At 45.8% G+C, this 15,656-nt stretch overlaps 1 protein-coding gene across 6 annotated transcripts in view; it reads left to right on the top strand.

Annotated features, from left to right (window-relative positions):
- Positions 1-15,656, top strand: part of LOC148040078 (6-phosphogluconate dehydrogenase family protein) — a 152,324-nt gene that overhangs the window by 46,806 nt on the left and 89,862 nt on the right. For all 6 annotated transcript variants that reach the window (XM_087696586.1, XM_087696585.1, XM_087696587.1 and 3 more), the window contains exon 3: positions 9,421-9,535. In XM_087696586.1, the coding sequence (XP_087552712.1) occupies positions 9,421-9,535 (115 nt within the window). The remainder of the gene's footprint in view (positions 1-9,420; positions 9,536-15,656) is intronic.

Here is a 15,656-nt window from a genome sequence, read left to right as displayed (position 1 = left end):
CATACATTCCCAATACATCCGGGTAGGAAGTAGACCGCATACGGGCATCAAACAAGGTAACCGGAGTAGAGTATAAGCATTAAATGCCAATGCCAAGTGTGGCTGCCCTGTTTCCAGCACTGTATAACAGTAAATAACAGTCCTAAATCAGCCAATATTTCAAGCCAAAATCATGGCATAATCATGTGCATACATTCCCAAGGCACTAGGCATCATGTAGACCGCATACGGGCATCAAATAGCACAACCGGAATGGAGTATAAGCAACAAATGCTAATGCCAATGGTGCTGCCCTGTTTTCAGCCTGTTATGACAGTTTATGACAGTCCCAAATCTGAAGAAATCAGCCCCGAAAGATCAAGACCAATACCCAAAGCTTGAATGACATCAAACATGAAGTCTATAGCCCTCTTGATCAAGGTAGAGAGCAAGAAGCAATGGCCAAGTGTGGAGCTGAAGTAGATGAGTGCTCACAGCCTGGAAAAAAAAATGATGCAATCTGCCCTGTTGGTGCTGAACTTGCTGCTGCTTCACATGGGCTGAAAAGGGGGTAATGGGGGGCTCAAGAAGGGCCTATCAAAGGCCTATGACAAGCCTCTTTGAGCCTTGATAGGTGTAAGGCACAATATGAGGGGAATAAGCTTCAAGAGTTTGAAGCCATGGCTGCCCTTGCTATTTGCAACCTGTAGACTGAAATAAAACCGTGAAAGAATGATCAAATACCTCAGTATCAATGCCTTGAAGGTGCCTCAATAGGCTGGGAAGGTGCTCGGGAAGCCGGGGAGTGACGGGAGCTCGGGGAGATCGGATATGGCTGCCGGGATGGAGACCCAATGCGTGAAGCGAGTCGATGCGAAGGTCGGGAAGCACCGAGTCGAGCTCGAGCAAGAGAATGCCAAGCTCTGATACCAGTTGAAAGGTGAGAAGGATCGAAGCTTGCACGCGAGCTATGGCGGGAGAGCAAGAGCAAGAAAGAGAGAGACAAGAAATGGGAACTCCAACAGTCACAATGTGTGACCGGGCCTTCCTTTATTCAAACTGTCACTAAAAGAATAAAGAATAAAGTGACGTGACGGGCGCCCGCCACCTGCAGTGTGCAGTGGCGGGTACTGTCAGTGTAGTAATACACGGGGCGGCACGGCGGAGGCGCCTTTACCCCCAACATCCACCGGTAGCTGTTGTTACCACACCACTCTCCCTCATCACATGGATACCTCATCACCTATTTTTCCTTGTCATCGACACCTTGAGTGGATGGGTTAGCTTGTACTGTTTAGTGATGTGTTGAGTGTACCCTCCCTACTCCCGTCTTCTGGGTCACTTTTACTCAATCGGCTGCATCCCATCAAATTTACTTCACTTATTAAAAAAAAAAACCATTCCATGTAGTTCCATCTGCCTTTGTAGGGCTTGGTAGGCCACTGGGTAGCCGACGTACACCCTTTGTCTGATGCCCTATCCTCTCTGGGGTGACTACTTGGATTCCCTTGGTACGATAACTATCGCCCTTGTAGTCTTGGTAGGCCACTGGGTAGCAGATGTGCACCGTTTGTCTGATGCCTTGGTTGCTTTGGGGTGCGACGCCTTAGGATACATAAACATCACAATGACTGGCTTAATCTTTCAGCTTAGTTTTAGGTCTGAGAGGTGGTGTTGAGCTAAAATATACATTACTCGCTGATTAGTCTCTTAGACAGCCCGAAAACACACTAAAAATGGTCTTTTAGAGTAAAACCCTAAAACAGGGAGCGGTTCGAGAGAGTTCAGTGGAAACCCTAAACGGAGAGCGGTTCGAGAGAGTTTAGTGAAAACCCTAATTTTTGGGGTGCCCTTCCATATCTATAAATAGACAGGCTGCCCCCATTCAACGATTATCCTTGTTTGCAGGTTATACCAGCCCACACACCCTTTGTTGCTGTTGGCGCTCAGTTTCTAGCTTGTAGCCCTCCTCCATTTGTTGTCCAGCCATTATCGACTGCAGCCACATTATCTTTAGCGTGTCCATTGCTGCAGGCGACAGCTCTCAGCTGCTGGCGATTGCACCAAACTGTTGTTCAACCTGCTGTCCATCATCTCCAGGGTTAGCCAACTTGCGTTTTCAGCATTGCAGGCCTTGACACTCTCAGACACTATTTCAGCTTGCTGTTTACAGCAGATTGTGCACAGTTTTCAGCCTTTGATCGGTGGTACACTGCTGCGTTTACCATTTTCTAGCCTCCGGACTGGCGCGTTTTGGTGACAGCCTGCTGCCATTCACTATTCGGCACTTCTACACTCCGATTGGTGGTCACAGACTTGGGATCCGTCTTCGATGGATGTCACACTCCGACGTTGCTCTACCCTTGAGTACACTGTATACTCTTACATTCATTTACATCATTCATTCACTTCAGAGTTGTGTTCTCTCTCTCCCTTCTTTTGTTTCTGTTTGAGTTTCTGTGTTTGAGTTTTGAGTTTTGCGTTTAGGGTTTGAGTTTTTGAGTTTTGTGTTTAGGATTTGAGTTTTGCCCTCTGTGTCTATGTCTGTCTCTTTGTGTTATTGTCGTGGTCGTACACTCTGTGTGTCCTCAGTGCAAACCCTAGCAGTTTCCTTCACAAGGGAGCCATTGGACTCGAAAAGAGGTAGGGGAAGACTATCATTGGCATTGCGGCGATCTTTAGGAGGTCGTAGCACCAATCGATCCTCCATGTGCTCAAAAGGACTTAGTGCGCATCGGATCCGTCTTATTGCCTTGAGCATAGTACTCTGATAGTCGATGTAGAACGTTCTCTATGGCCCAGAAAGAAGAGGTGGCACAAGGAGTGTCTAGTGGAAGATGCATATACTCCGGGGGGGGGGGGGGTGGGAAGCAAAGGTCGAAGTCGACAAGCATCGTTGGTGTATCCGGTGTGCCATAGGAGGAGTACCCAATAGTCTGGTCATGTGTTGGGTAAAGAAGCCATGGATACTAGTGTGCCTTGTTGAAGAAGGAAGAGGTCAGCCACCATGAACCACGAACCGCAATGTCCTGCTCAAGGAGTGTGAGGGTAGTGTGAAGCACGAACCGCAATGTGCGCCTCAAGGGGTGGAAGGGTAGTGGAAGGGCTGGAAGTGAGCTGCTAGTGGGAGGAGGATGCGACCAGTAGTAAGAGGTTGCAACCAGTAGAAAAACGCAGGTGAGGAGAGAGGAAGACTAAAAATGCAAGTTGCAGGAGAAGAAAAGACTAAAAACGCAAGAAAAATCAGTAGCAATAGTCAATATTCTGAAATCAGCTCCGAACAGTGTGTGATAGGTTGGAAACAAGTGCCCAGACTGTTGTAGATAGCAATGGCTAGCTTGGACCGTGATGACCCCCGCGTTCGGGGTGTGGGCAGCAACTTGAAATACTTGAAATCTGCAAAAACGAGATTTTTGTCTGAATGGAGAGTGATCAGCAACTGTCGCTTTGGTGTAAATAGCTGCAAACTACGGGTGGAAGGCTGGAAATAGGCGCCAAACTGTAGATGACAGCAAGGGACAGCTGAGATTGCGATGTCCTCCGTGAAAGGGGTATGGGCAGCAAGCTGAAAACACCTGAAACTTGCAAAAATGAGATTTTGATGCAACGGAAGAAGAAGAGAAGTGGATGCCAAACCCCCCACCGGTCTTTGCCTTCACTGAAGTGGAGAATCTTTGCGGCTGTTTGAGCAGATCCAGCTCTGATACCATGTCAAAAGATGATGTACCAGTGAGACAGTAGGGTTTGTGGGGAGGAACACGAAGTGAACTCGGTAAACATGGAGAAGAGAAGAGAAGAGAGAAGAAACTCTGATGAATGGAATGATGAAGATTTGAATTATGGAGTGAATGTGATACAAGGGAGCAAGGATGCCGTAGCACAAGGAAGATGATGAAGACAGCCATGAACCATGAACCGCAATGTCCTCCTGAAGGGATGTGAGGGTAGTGGAGAGATTGGAGAGAAGAGGTAATGGATTGAATGAATCAACTGTAAGGAATGAATGAGAGTGGCCTATAAATAGGCACAATCAGTCTAGGATGGTGCCCCTTTTTGGGGTTGCAAATCCTAAATGCAAACCCTAAATGCAAAACACAAAAACGCAAAAATGCAAATTGCGGGTGAAGGGTTTCTCAACAATAATGTGCCAGTCAAAACCAAAGTGAAGAATTCTTTATCCTTGGCCATACATTTGTCATCATCAAATGCGACATGCACACCACACTTTGCTAAAGAAGAAATGGACAACAAATTCCTCTTTATGTCTTGCACAAATAATGCATCTTGTAAGCAGAGAGGAGAGCCATCAATGGCTTTCAAGATGATCTGCCCAACACCTCTAATAGGGTAAGATGCATTGTTGGCACACTGCACAGACTTGCCAATAGGAGCTGCAATAACATAGAAAAACAAATCCATGTAGAATGTAATGTGCTTAGAAGCACCACTATCAAAGAATCAAGTGCTAGTATCCTCAGTAGAGCTAAATGCTGTATTAGCCTAAGAAGAGTCATAATTACAAGTGTAAAAACAATAATCACAGTCTACAACAAAAGATGCAGACTCTGTAGCAGTAAAAGGTGCATAAAAAATAGACATTCCTGACTCCTCCTTGGCAATGTGCTTCTTACATTCAGTGATGTAATGATGTGGCTTCTTACAATGGTGGCACTTGCCCTTCTTGGCTTGCGTGCCCCTTGTTTCTTGTTGCTCTGTGAAGTACATGAACTTCTAAAACTTTGTGGAGCATTTTTTGATTGGCTACCCTTGCCTTTTTGCCTTGCCATAAAAGCGTGATTAGAGGCTATTAAATCAACCCCAGTGTTCTTTCTTGTTTGCTCTTCTTCTAGGAGTAAACTAACCAATTGAAGAAAGGTAAGTAGTTGTGGAGAAATTCTCATGGTGAGATTTAGGGCCGTATGAAAGGCCAAATAAGAGGGCGGCAAAGAATTCAGAGTAGTAGAGATAAATTGTGCATCCGAATAATATTCATCTCCATTCATTAATTCCTCACGCAAGTCCTGAATTTTGTTAAGATGATCTTGCATGGAATCACCTTTATCCATCTTCACATTCTCAAGCTCTTTCTTCAAGAAATAGATATGTGTCTCATTTTTTCCAGCAAATATCTGCTCAAGTGTAAGCTATGCTTCGCATGAAGAAGTTGCAGACCGTGTGTGTGGGATTATAGACCGTTGAACTGCCAATGCAATCAGTGACAATGCTTAAGCATCCCATGTGTCCCAAGCCTTTGTGCTATTGATGTTTGGGGAAATGGCTAAGCTGGAGCGAGCCTTTGACCGCGTCCTCTTGTAGGAGGTGTTGCAAGAGCCACAACTCCAGGATAGACTTCCTCACCACTAATGTAATCCCAAAGATTTTTCACAATCAGCACATCTTCATCATGAAAGACCATAAAGAATAATTATTGCCATCCAATCTATCCTCCTTGGATACATATGTGAGTACATCACTCTATCCTTGATTAGCCATAGCAAATGCCACTGTTTCAAAGAGCACAAGAGCAAGAGCTCAAGCTGGAACAACCTGGAAATCTGGAAATTTCTAGAAATTACAGCATGCACCACAATGTAATTGACCAATCTGTGTCACACTGTGTCAAAACTGTCCAATGTACAAATAGTGCTTAGCAACACAACCAATGCAAAAGCCCCAAAATTTTGTTGTCCAAAATGCACAATTTTAGTCTATTTCAGATTGAACCTGTAGTACATGTACTAGTGTTTGCACTAGACCCAAAAGCCCCAAATTTCTTAGTTCGCTTCCCAATAAATCTCTTCAATAAATGTGTCCAAGACACGAGATTGCCCAGGCAAAAAGCACCTCTTGTTGGGATTCAAAATTTTGAATTTAAAAATAGAGAAATGTCTCCTTTTACCTCTAAAATTGGCTTTGAGAGCCAATGGGCGTGGTGGTGCAGGAGACTGTGACGCTGGTAGAGGTGGCGAGATGCTGGAGGAGACGTCTGCAGGAGTTGGAGTAGGTAGTGCAGCTGCAGGTGACGCAGGCTGGTGGCAGCGTAGCTGCAGGTGATGCTGGCTGGTGGCGGCGGCGGCATAGGACCAGGGCACAGTGGCATAGACAGCCAGCAGGCGCAAGCAGCGTAGGAGTTGGAGTAGGCGACATTGGCGGACGTTCTGCAGGCTGCACGCTGACTGCGCTACCTGCTGGGGGACCTGGAGAGCCTGCAATCGAGGGCTGGAGGAGGCAATAGCTGGCCCAGGGGCAGCTCAGCTGAGCTTGGAGATGGCGGAGGTGCTGCCTGGTGCAGAACTGGACAGGAAGAGAGGATAAACTGAATTTGAGCTCTGATACCAAATGTGAGATGTGGAGGATCGAAGCTCGGCTTCTGAGAGTACACATTTGACAATGGAGAGTGAGAGAGTGAAGACACAGCATGGCTCCCAATGCAATTACCGAAAGAGTATAATGCAAGTACAAAGTACACCCTTAAACTTCAAACTTTAGGGTTGTTAATGTGCATTCACACCCGAAAGGTGTAAACCACGATAATTGCTCAAATTGTGTAACATAAGCAAATAAAATAAAAGATAGTATCTGGGGGAAAAAGCCTCTCATAAGGAGAGTAAAAAGTGCCCCAATATCCTAATGTAGATCAATGACACTCCTCTATGCGAATAGGCGTGAGTCAAACCCAACATTGCTCCAAGAAATTTCATTGGATCCAAGGGAGAAGGCAAATCTGATAGTCAAACATTGAGAGTTGATGTGACCAGCCCAATTTGAGCCACTCCATTGTGTAACAGTGCCCCACCTCAATACAAGATTTCTAAGGTTTGTATGCAGAGGTGTGTGCTGTTGGTTTGCATGTGGAGCCATGTATCTATTTTGGTCTCATGCTTATTTGATGGATTCCATTGCCCATTTTTGATCATCTTTGAGTTTTTGGCTTTCTTCTTTCATGGTTTAGTGTTCAATGTTCAATCTTCAGTGTTCAGTGTTCATGTGCTTATGTTTTATGCTTTTGCTTCCATTGCATACTCTCACAGCCGTCCAAAATGAAATAATTTTTAACATTTCGATTAAACTTCACCTAAGATTTCTAAATAGAAATACTCTAGTTGCAGTAACTCTAGCTCCAAGCATGGTAACTATTGCACTAGGACTGAAGGACATGGGCATTGAACAGGCATTAGGTAGAGTCTAGACTTTGGAGCACAAGGGAAGGATAAAGGGATTGGCTTAGAACCTTTGAAATAGCGAAGTTTCTCAGGTTAAACATGAAACTTTCAAATATGAGTGGTTTTAAAACCTTAATTTAAAAGTTTCGTCGAAGTTTGGGTAGTGCTCACACACACACACACACACACACACACACAGTAGAATTAATATATCTTTCTTTCTTTCTTGCCCCTTCCCTTGAGAACAGCTATGCCCTGTTTTGGTTGGTGTTGGATCAGTTTTGCTGCTGGTTTTTGGAGATTCAGTCTTCAAGATGGAAGGAAAGCTTGTGCATGGGACCTGGGTTAGGGAAGCAGCTGATCTTCTTCCTTGTGCTTTCAAAATTAGCATGGCAGATTAAGAACACTTACATCAGCCTTATCTATTGTTGGTTTTCTGCTCTTTGTCCACCAATTTGAGTTTTCTCTCATCTACAATTGAGATTTATCTAGTCCTTTGAGATCTTAGCATTGGTGGACACTTATGTTGTGAAGAAAGTGAGAATCAGACACTTTTGTCATGAAAAAAGTGAGAATTGGTTTGCTTTTTCTTGACAAATGGCTTTGATTGTGAGAGATCATACTCTTGACCCACAGCTCACCAGTTAGTAGCATGAGCATCACAATCCTCTGCAATCACCTAGAGTAGTGGGCAAGTAGAAGATCTTGGTAAATCTGCTGGGAGACCTAACTTTGAAGTCTCATTGAACTTGCAAAGATCACCACCAAGTGACGAGAGCCACCTCCACAGCTCCACAAACATTCTTTCAAGATTGATGAGCCTTTGACACAAGCAATTGTAGCCTTCACGGTCTCTCTGCTTTCTCAGCTTCACCACCTTCTTGTCTTTTTGCTTCTCCACAATTCACTGCAGATCCTTGTCTTTTTCACTACCAATACCACCTTCTTGCTTCAACATCTTGACCTCTTGCTGCCTGCACTCTCCATGGACAATGCCTAATGCTGCTGCCTTGGCTCAATGAGCTCTTGTCCACCAGTTCTACTCTCCTCTGCGGCTGTAACGATCTCTGACTCTTCCTTGCACCTTCAGCCACAACCCATTTGAAGCCATTGCCTTTTCTTCCTCTGGCTTCTCTGCCACCTTACATGCTCCACAGCATGACCCCTCCATGGCACCACACCCTCACACAACATACAACCTTGACCTTAAATAGGCATGGAACCCCTGCTTTAAAGCAGCACGTGCTTTTCCTGTTCTCGACATAGCTGGCTGCCTCCACAAAAAGCCATTGGGGCCCTGTAAACGATGCCACAAAAACATGGTCGCTATCCTGTGCTTTTGCCAGCCCATCGAAAAGCCAAAATACAAGTTATGCATCAGGGTTTTTATTTTCTACATATATCAGGCCTTAGGAAAGTTTAGGTCCCATTCACATGCAACTAAACCGGAGGTCCCTTAGACTGTGTTCACACAACCTTGTCTTACCCTTTCGTCAATGTGACCCATCCAACTTCCTTTCTAGCTATGGATCCCAAATGGCCTTGAGATCTTATATGCCAGCTAAATGCACCTTTACATGATCAAAGCCAAGCCTTTGAAAATACATGCCCCCCAGCTCAAAATATCAAGCCTCAAACCTTGAGTCAACCATCCAGATTGAAACTTAAACCTTGATTTCTAATTGTTGTAGTGCTAGGTAAAACTCCTGCTAGTCCATAGGAAAGACCCTAACACACTGGCCTAGAGAACCAAAACTTCCTGTTGCTAAGACCTTCCCAAGATCCCACCTGCCTTAGAGTACAAAATTTGCTTATTACCTTCTTTTATGTAATCAGTGCATCATTATCTCATCCCTAGATTCATGCAGATCCTCAGAAAACTGCCTCATAACATGACATTGCTGAGCAGGTATATGTAGATATGCAGGAACTAGAAGTGTGCACGTGCGTGACCCTTGCCTTTCTACTGGTGAGGCATTAATTGTGAGCCTGTTCTTGTTGTTATATAGGGCAACATCTAAAGCTTCCAATCATCTGTCCTTTTAGCCAAAGTTACTCAGAATTGTCAAATAATGTGGTTATTTGTATGCTGAAGTGCTTGTTATATATGGTTGTGGACTGGTTAACTAGGTGGAATTCAGAGTTTCTTAATCAGGTTATCACTTATGATTCCTGTCATGAGCAGTGGTCAACTGGAACACTTAAAGTCGATTGTGAACTCACCTCAACTTGTGGGTATGGGAATGAGACTCTTTATTTGTTTTTGTCTTTGTCTTAGGAATGAAGAGATTGTCAGGATTTATGCTCAGCAAGGTGCAATCTCAGCAGAAACACCTTCTCAAGTGGCAGAAGAAACTGATGTCATCTTTACAATGCTTCCATCTCCTTCCGTGGTTTTTCTCTCCCTTATTTGAAAGAAACTGAATGGTCCAAGTTCTGTAAAATTGGGGTAGTGTAGATTTAGTAGGTAGTCTTTTAAGGTCTTGAGCAAACAGGTTTTCAGCATTGTCTTCTCATATGTCAAGGATGCCATAGTATCTTAATAATCATAGATTGGAGTTGTAGATGTGGACTAGCTTTTCTTTCTTTGATGTTGAAACAATATAATCTAATCATCTTGACCTCCATTTAGATCCGCAATTTCAAAGTTATTCCACATTAAGGGTACTGCTTGGGGTTTGGTATAGGGTTACATGTCTAGTATGATAGGCATTTTTCCAGTATTCGGCTGCCATTTTGTTAGAGTGTGCCCACTCGTACACAAAATAGCCAAGTTCCAACTGTGTTGCATGCATGAACATGAATAATTCAGATTTTTTAAGACATAAACATTGCATGTTCAGGACATATTATGGGTATCTAAGGATGGTTCCATAGTAAGGCACAATAAGCATCAAGAGTCCAAAATTTAAAATCTAGGAATTAATGTGCTTATGGAATTGATGTGATTCAAGAGGGCACAGTAGGAACATTATTGAAAGATATATGGGCATTTCAATGATAGTTTCCATGTTAAGCTAACTACAAGATAGAGGATGATGCAAGATACCATATCTTTTCGCCATCGTATTTGTTGCTAGACTGTTTTTAGTTTCTTCATTTACACAAATCTAATTTGCAATCATGTTTCCATTCACTACCAAATGAAGGAGTTTTTCTAGAAATGGAGGGCATAAGGATTGGAGAAGCAATAGTTTGCATGGTAAACAGAGTTTATGCAGGCTCAGGCGAAACTTGAAAGTCCACAGGCTGTTGCTACTTTCGACTTGACAACATGTCACGCTAGAACCAAGTGAGAAGTACAACCCACAATGAGAATCTACCCCTAATTTAATTCTTTGAAGTGAAAAAGAAGAAAAAAAAAGGATCTAGTGATACATATATGAGGAGCCTGCTTTGGACCGTACAAGGCTTTTTTCAAAGGACACACATGATCGTCATATCCTATATTGAGAAATTCCTGTGGTTGCTCCACATAAATCTCTTCTGCAGTCTCAACATTTAGGAAGGCGCTCTTCACATTCATTTTATATGTTGCCAACCTTGATGGGCTGCAAGAGCTAACAAAGTTTGAATGGATTTGGTCCATATAATGGAGTAAATATCTTCTTGTAATTGATGCCATCCTGTGGAACATAGTCCTTGGCTACTTGTTGGGCTTGGTATCTCTCCAAAGTACTATTTGAGTGGAGCTTTACTTTGACGATCAACTTAATGGTATATGAAACAAGAGGATCAATAGATGCATGTAGTGCAAAGAAAGAAGATACTTGATGTTCGCGAGCTGCAACTTCTTGTCGAAATTTTTGGTCCCTCTAGTGGGGTAGGGAGTTGAGTGATGCTAGAATCTGTGAAAATGGTCTCATGCCACTTTGGGAGCTACCTTGTCCTAGGAATAGGAAAAGGTGGTGGTGGTGGTGGTCATGCTAGGGAAGCAGAGGGAGCAAGAAATTGGCTGTGCTTAGCTTAGTAGTGATCCTCATCTAAAGGAAAGGGTGATGATACTTGCAAAGGAAGGGGCAATGTGACTCGGAAAGAGAGGGAAGTTGTAAATGGGATACTAGAACTGGCCTTTGGAAGCCCAAAGGGTAGTAGAACACATTTTAGCAAACGATTAATTCAACTTGATGGTAAATTCAGCAAGACAAATCTGCACACAACTGAAACCATAGTGCTCCTGCACTACATATGACACATGTGTCAGAGTACAGCGGTGCGGAAGCGTAGGACTGAGAGAGAGAGAACGCAGAGAGAGAAGGGAGAGAAAGAGACAGTGGACGATGAAGATCTGCTGTATATAGAATGCTGAATACAAAGATATACACGGGCGCAGTGCGCTGGACTGCGTGTCTCCACCTCGACGATGCGACCTGCTGTCCACCTCGAAGTCTGTTGCAGTCTGCACTGTCTGCTGTCTGAAATCTGTGAACAGAGACAGAAATCTGCACGGCACCGGTCTGTAATCTGCGACAGAGAAGAGTGACCAGACTGCTGGAAAAATCGACTATAAATAGTCGAAAAACTGCCTGAACTGGGGCGCCAGAAAATACCCTGTTGGCTGCATTAAATGCAGCCGACTGACTGTACAGGTCGGACTGCCACATGGCAGTCCGACTGTGCAGTCCGACTGCTGCACAGCGATCTGATCTCTAACACTCCCTCTCAGAGCCTGGGCAGGGCAGAAGCCTGAGGGATCTGGAATGTTGCCGAAGTAGAGCCTGAGGAAGCGCCTTCGTAAACAAATCCGCAAGATTGTCCTCCGTCTTGCAATACTCCACAGTGATGGTCTCATCCAGAAGCTTTTCTCGGATGAAGTGGTATTGGATCTCAATGTGCTTCGTCCGGGCATGAAAAACAGGGTTCCTTGCCAAGGCAATGCAACTCTCATTGTCACATCGCAGCAATGTAGGACGAGTCTGGGGGCACCCAAGCTCCTCCAACAATCTCCGAAGCCACACAACCTCGCATGTGGTGGAAGACGCGGCCCGATACTCCGCCTCAGTAGATGAAAGGGCTACCGTGGGCTGCTTCCTGCTACTCCATGAAATAACTCCTGCACCCAAAGTAAAGCAGTAACCTGTTGTAGACCGTCTGTGGTCCACGGCACCGGCCCAATCCGAGTCACTCCAACCTGCAAGTACAAGATCTGACCCATCTGTCCCTGCGGGGTAATGAATCCCCAAATCAGACGTCCCCCTTAGATACCGAAGTATCCTCTGAGCAGCCTGCCAATGCACCGTCTTAGGTTCACTCATGAACCCTGCCAAGAGTCCAACAGCAAAACATAGATCAACCCTAGTGTTGAGAAGCCAAATCAAGGACCCTATCAACTATCGATAGCGGGACGCATCCGCCAAAGGAGAAGCTGAATGGGAAATGGCCTTCCAGTTTAGATCCATAGGAGTAGAGAGGGCCCGACAATCTTCCATCTCAAAAGACACCAAGAGCTCCTGTACATATCTCTGTTGGGAGAGAAAAATCCCCCTCTGAGACTGATAAATCTCATGGCGTGTGAACATACAGCTGCGGATCGGCCTTGGACCGCCGATATTCCAACTGAGACTGGAGGAACGAATCAATCTTCTCGTTCCAAGCTTGCGGGGCCTGCTTGAGGCCATACAGGGCCTTCTTCAACCTGTAGACTTTCCCATCTGAAGAACCAAAGCTAGGAGGCTGCTCAACGTAGATCTCCTCCTTCAAATCACCATTCAGGAAGACCGACTTCACATCCAACTGATAAACAGGCCATTGCCTATGGCCAACCAAAGCAAGAACAGCTCTAATGGTTGCCATACGAGCTGTGGGGGCAAAGGTGTCATGACAGTCAATCCCTGGGCGCTGGGCAAAACCCTTAGCAACAAGGCGAGCCTTGTGCTTATCCAAAGTACCATCACTGAGATATTTGGTCTTGAAAACCCACTTGACTCCAATCACCTTCTTCTTCGGGGGGCGTGGCACAAGTGACCAAGTGCCATTCCTCTCAATAGCCTCCAACTCAGCTTCCATAGCTTTCTTCCATGGGGCGGACTATAAAGCCTCCTTCACGGAGGTGGGCTCTCGGTCCTGCATAACACGGGACATCAAACAATAATTGGAGCAAAAAAGCTCCGAAGAATGTGCCTGGTGCCTCCGTGACCGTCGCGGACCATCCTGCGGTCCCCACTCCTCAGGAACCCCCTCGATCCCTGAATCACCGAGTGTGTCACGGGCCCAGCGAGGAGGAGGCCGAACCTCCCCTCGGCGTTTTCCATCAGCAGAAGACTCTGGAATGTCCACCGGGGGTAACTCCTCAGAAGGGTCCGGTGGAACAGTAGACTCTGTGTCAGAAACAGAATCATAATCAAAAGGCACGGGCTCCAGTGGAACTGTAGAAGGAGCCCAACTCTCCCCTGGATCTCCAAGAACGGGATGCTCCTCACCCTTTTAAGTAGCCGGAACCTCAACAAACCGCACATCACGGCTAGTATATACATCCCGCTTGACGGGATCATACAGTCGGTAGCCTTGGGACTGGGAGCTGTAGCCAACAAATACTTGTTTGCGGGAAGCCGCGTCAAATTTATCACGGTGAGCCTTGGGAATGTGAACATAGGCATCACACCCAAAGACTCGAAAGTAAGAAACATCTGGCTTCGTCCCAAAATAAGCCTCAAATGGAGTCATCCCTTCCACGGCCGAAGTAGGGGATCGATTAAGAATGTGGATTGCAGTAGCCACAGCCTCGGCCCACAGAACCTGAGGGGTCTGTCGGTGCTCCATCATGGTGCGTGCCATCTCGATCACACTGCGGTTCTTCCGTTCTAGAATACCATTTTCTTGAGGAGTATTGGTATTGGCAAACTCCTGGTGAATTCCTCTATTTGCACAAAACCGAGCAAATTCATTAGACACAAACTCACCACCCTTGTCGGATCGCAAGGTCTTCAACTTCCGGCCTGATGGGTTCTCCTCAAAGAGAAGCCAATCCTTGAAGTGCGAGAAAGCTTCTGACTTTAGTGCCAAAAATTAGGCCCATGTCATCCTGCTGTAGTCATCCATGATCAACATGAAGTACGAGCTCCCACGCAGGGACTCATTCCTCATAGGGCCACATAGATCCGTAGATACTAGCTCCATCGGTGAGGTAGACCGCCGCGAAGCGGTGTGGGGAATGGCATCTCGATGCTGCTTCCCCGTATGCAGGAGACACATGGCTGCTGGCTCACCACTATATCCGGCAACCCTCGAACAAGCTGTCCACGTGACGCCCTCCGAAGATAGTCATAGTTCAGGTGACCAAACCGAGCATGCCATAACTCAGACTGTGACTGTGAGGTAAGAAGAAGAGTAGAGAGGGCAGTGGAAGACTTCAGTTTGTAAATGCCGTTCTCCTCATATCCAGATGATAGAACCTTCCTCGATTCACGATCAAGGACTCGCACAGTAGAACTGTCAAACTCCACCAAAAGACCAAGGGAGCAAATCTTATGAACTGAAAGGAGATGGTACCCTAATCCTGGTACATGCAAAACCTTTGAGGTATGGATGCCACCTCGTCCATCCGGAATAAGCTGCATCTTACCCCGACCTGCAATAGAAACTGAAGAGCTGTCTCCTATGAGAACCTGCCCACGCGAAGATCGCAGCTGGGCAACACCATCTGATGAAGGAGTCATGTGCCGTGAGGCACCACTATCAACAATCCACTCTCGAGCTTGGGGTGCCGTCATCGCAGCATTAGAAGCATTCGGTGAAGCGTCCTCAATGACCGCTAGATGTAGAAATGCAGCTGATGAGGGTGCAGCCACCGCTCCAGAATCCTTGGTATCCTTCTTCTTGGTGTCCTTCGTGTCTTTGTCAGGGCAATCCTTCTTCCAATGGCCAGTCTTTCCACAAATATGACATGTGGAGTCTTTGTCCTTGTCCTTGTCCTTGTCCTTCTTGGACTTGTTATCCCCCTTCTTCTTCTTTTGGTCCTTCCCCTTCTTTTGAGAGGCTTGACCTGTCAACGCCTCTGTCTTGGAAGCATTCTGTCCCTTTAACTGTTCCTCTTGGTCCAAGACCATAGGAACCAACTCTTCCGAGCGAAGAGTAGACTCTTGCCCCGAAGCAATAAGGGCAGAGTAAAATGTACTGAATCGTGGCGGCAACTGGGACAATAGTGTGATCGCCATGTCTTCGGAGGAAATCGGCTTCCCCGCATTCTGAACCTGCATCTGTAGCTGCCTTAGCTTGTTAATGTGTTCCCTTAGCGAAGAAGACTTATTTACGGACAAGGTCCGCATCTGTACCTCCAAAGAAACCCTCTTCATCAGGGTCATCCGATTGTACATTTGATCAAGCTCCAGCCATATCTCACGAGCCACCGTCAAGTGCTCGATGTGAGCGATCACGGCTGTAGTGCATGATAGAAAGAGAAAGGATCAAATCCTGGCATTCAGTTTGTCCCAATGAGACTGGGCCCTGGCCAACTCCGTACGAGCATCGGAAGAGAGTTTGGACTCATCTCTTACCGAAGGCCGGTCAATATCCTCC

The sequence above is a fragment of the Lygodium microphyllum genome, chromosome 2, assembly GCF_053477565.2.
Source record: "Lygodium microphyllum isolate KBCC chromosome 2, Lygodium_microphyllum_v1.1.10, whole genome shotgun sequence".
Lineage (NCBI taxonomy): Eukaryota > Viridiplantae > Streptophyta > Polypodiopsida > Schizaeales > Lygodiaceae > Lygodium > Lygodium microphyllum.
The sequence above is the reverse complement of the archived record's forward strand: the minus strand, read 5'-3'. Positions and strand labels throughout refer to the sequence as shown.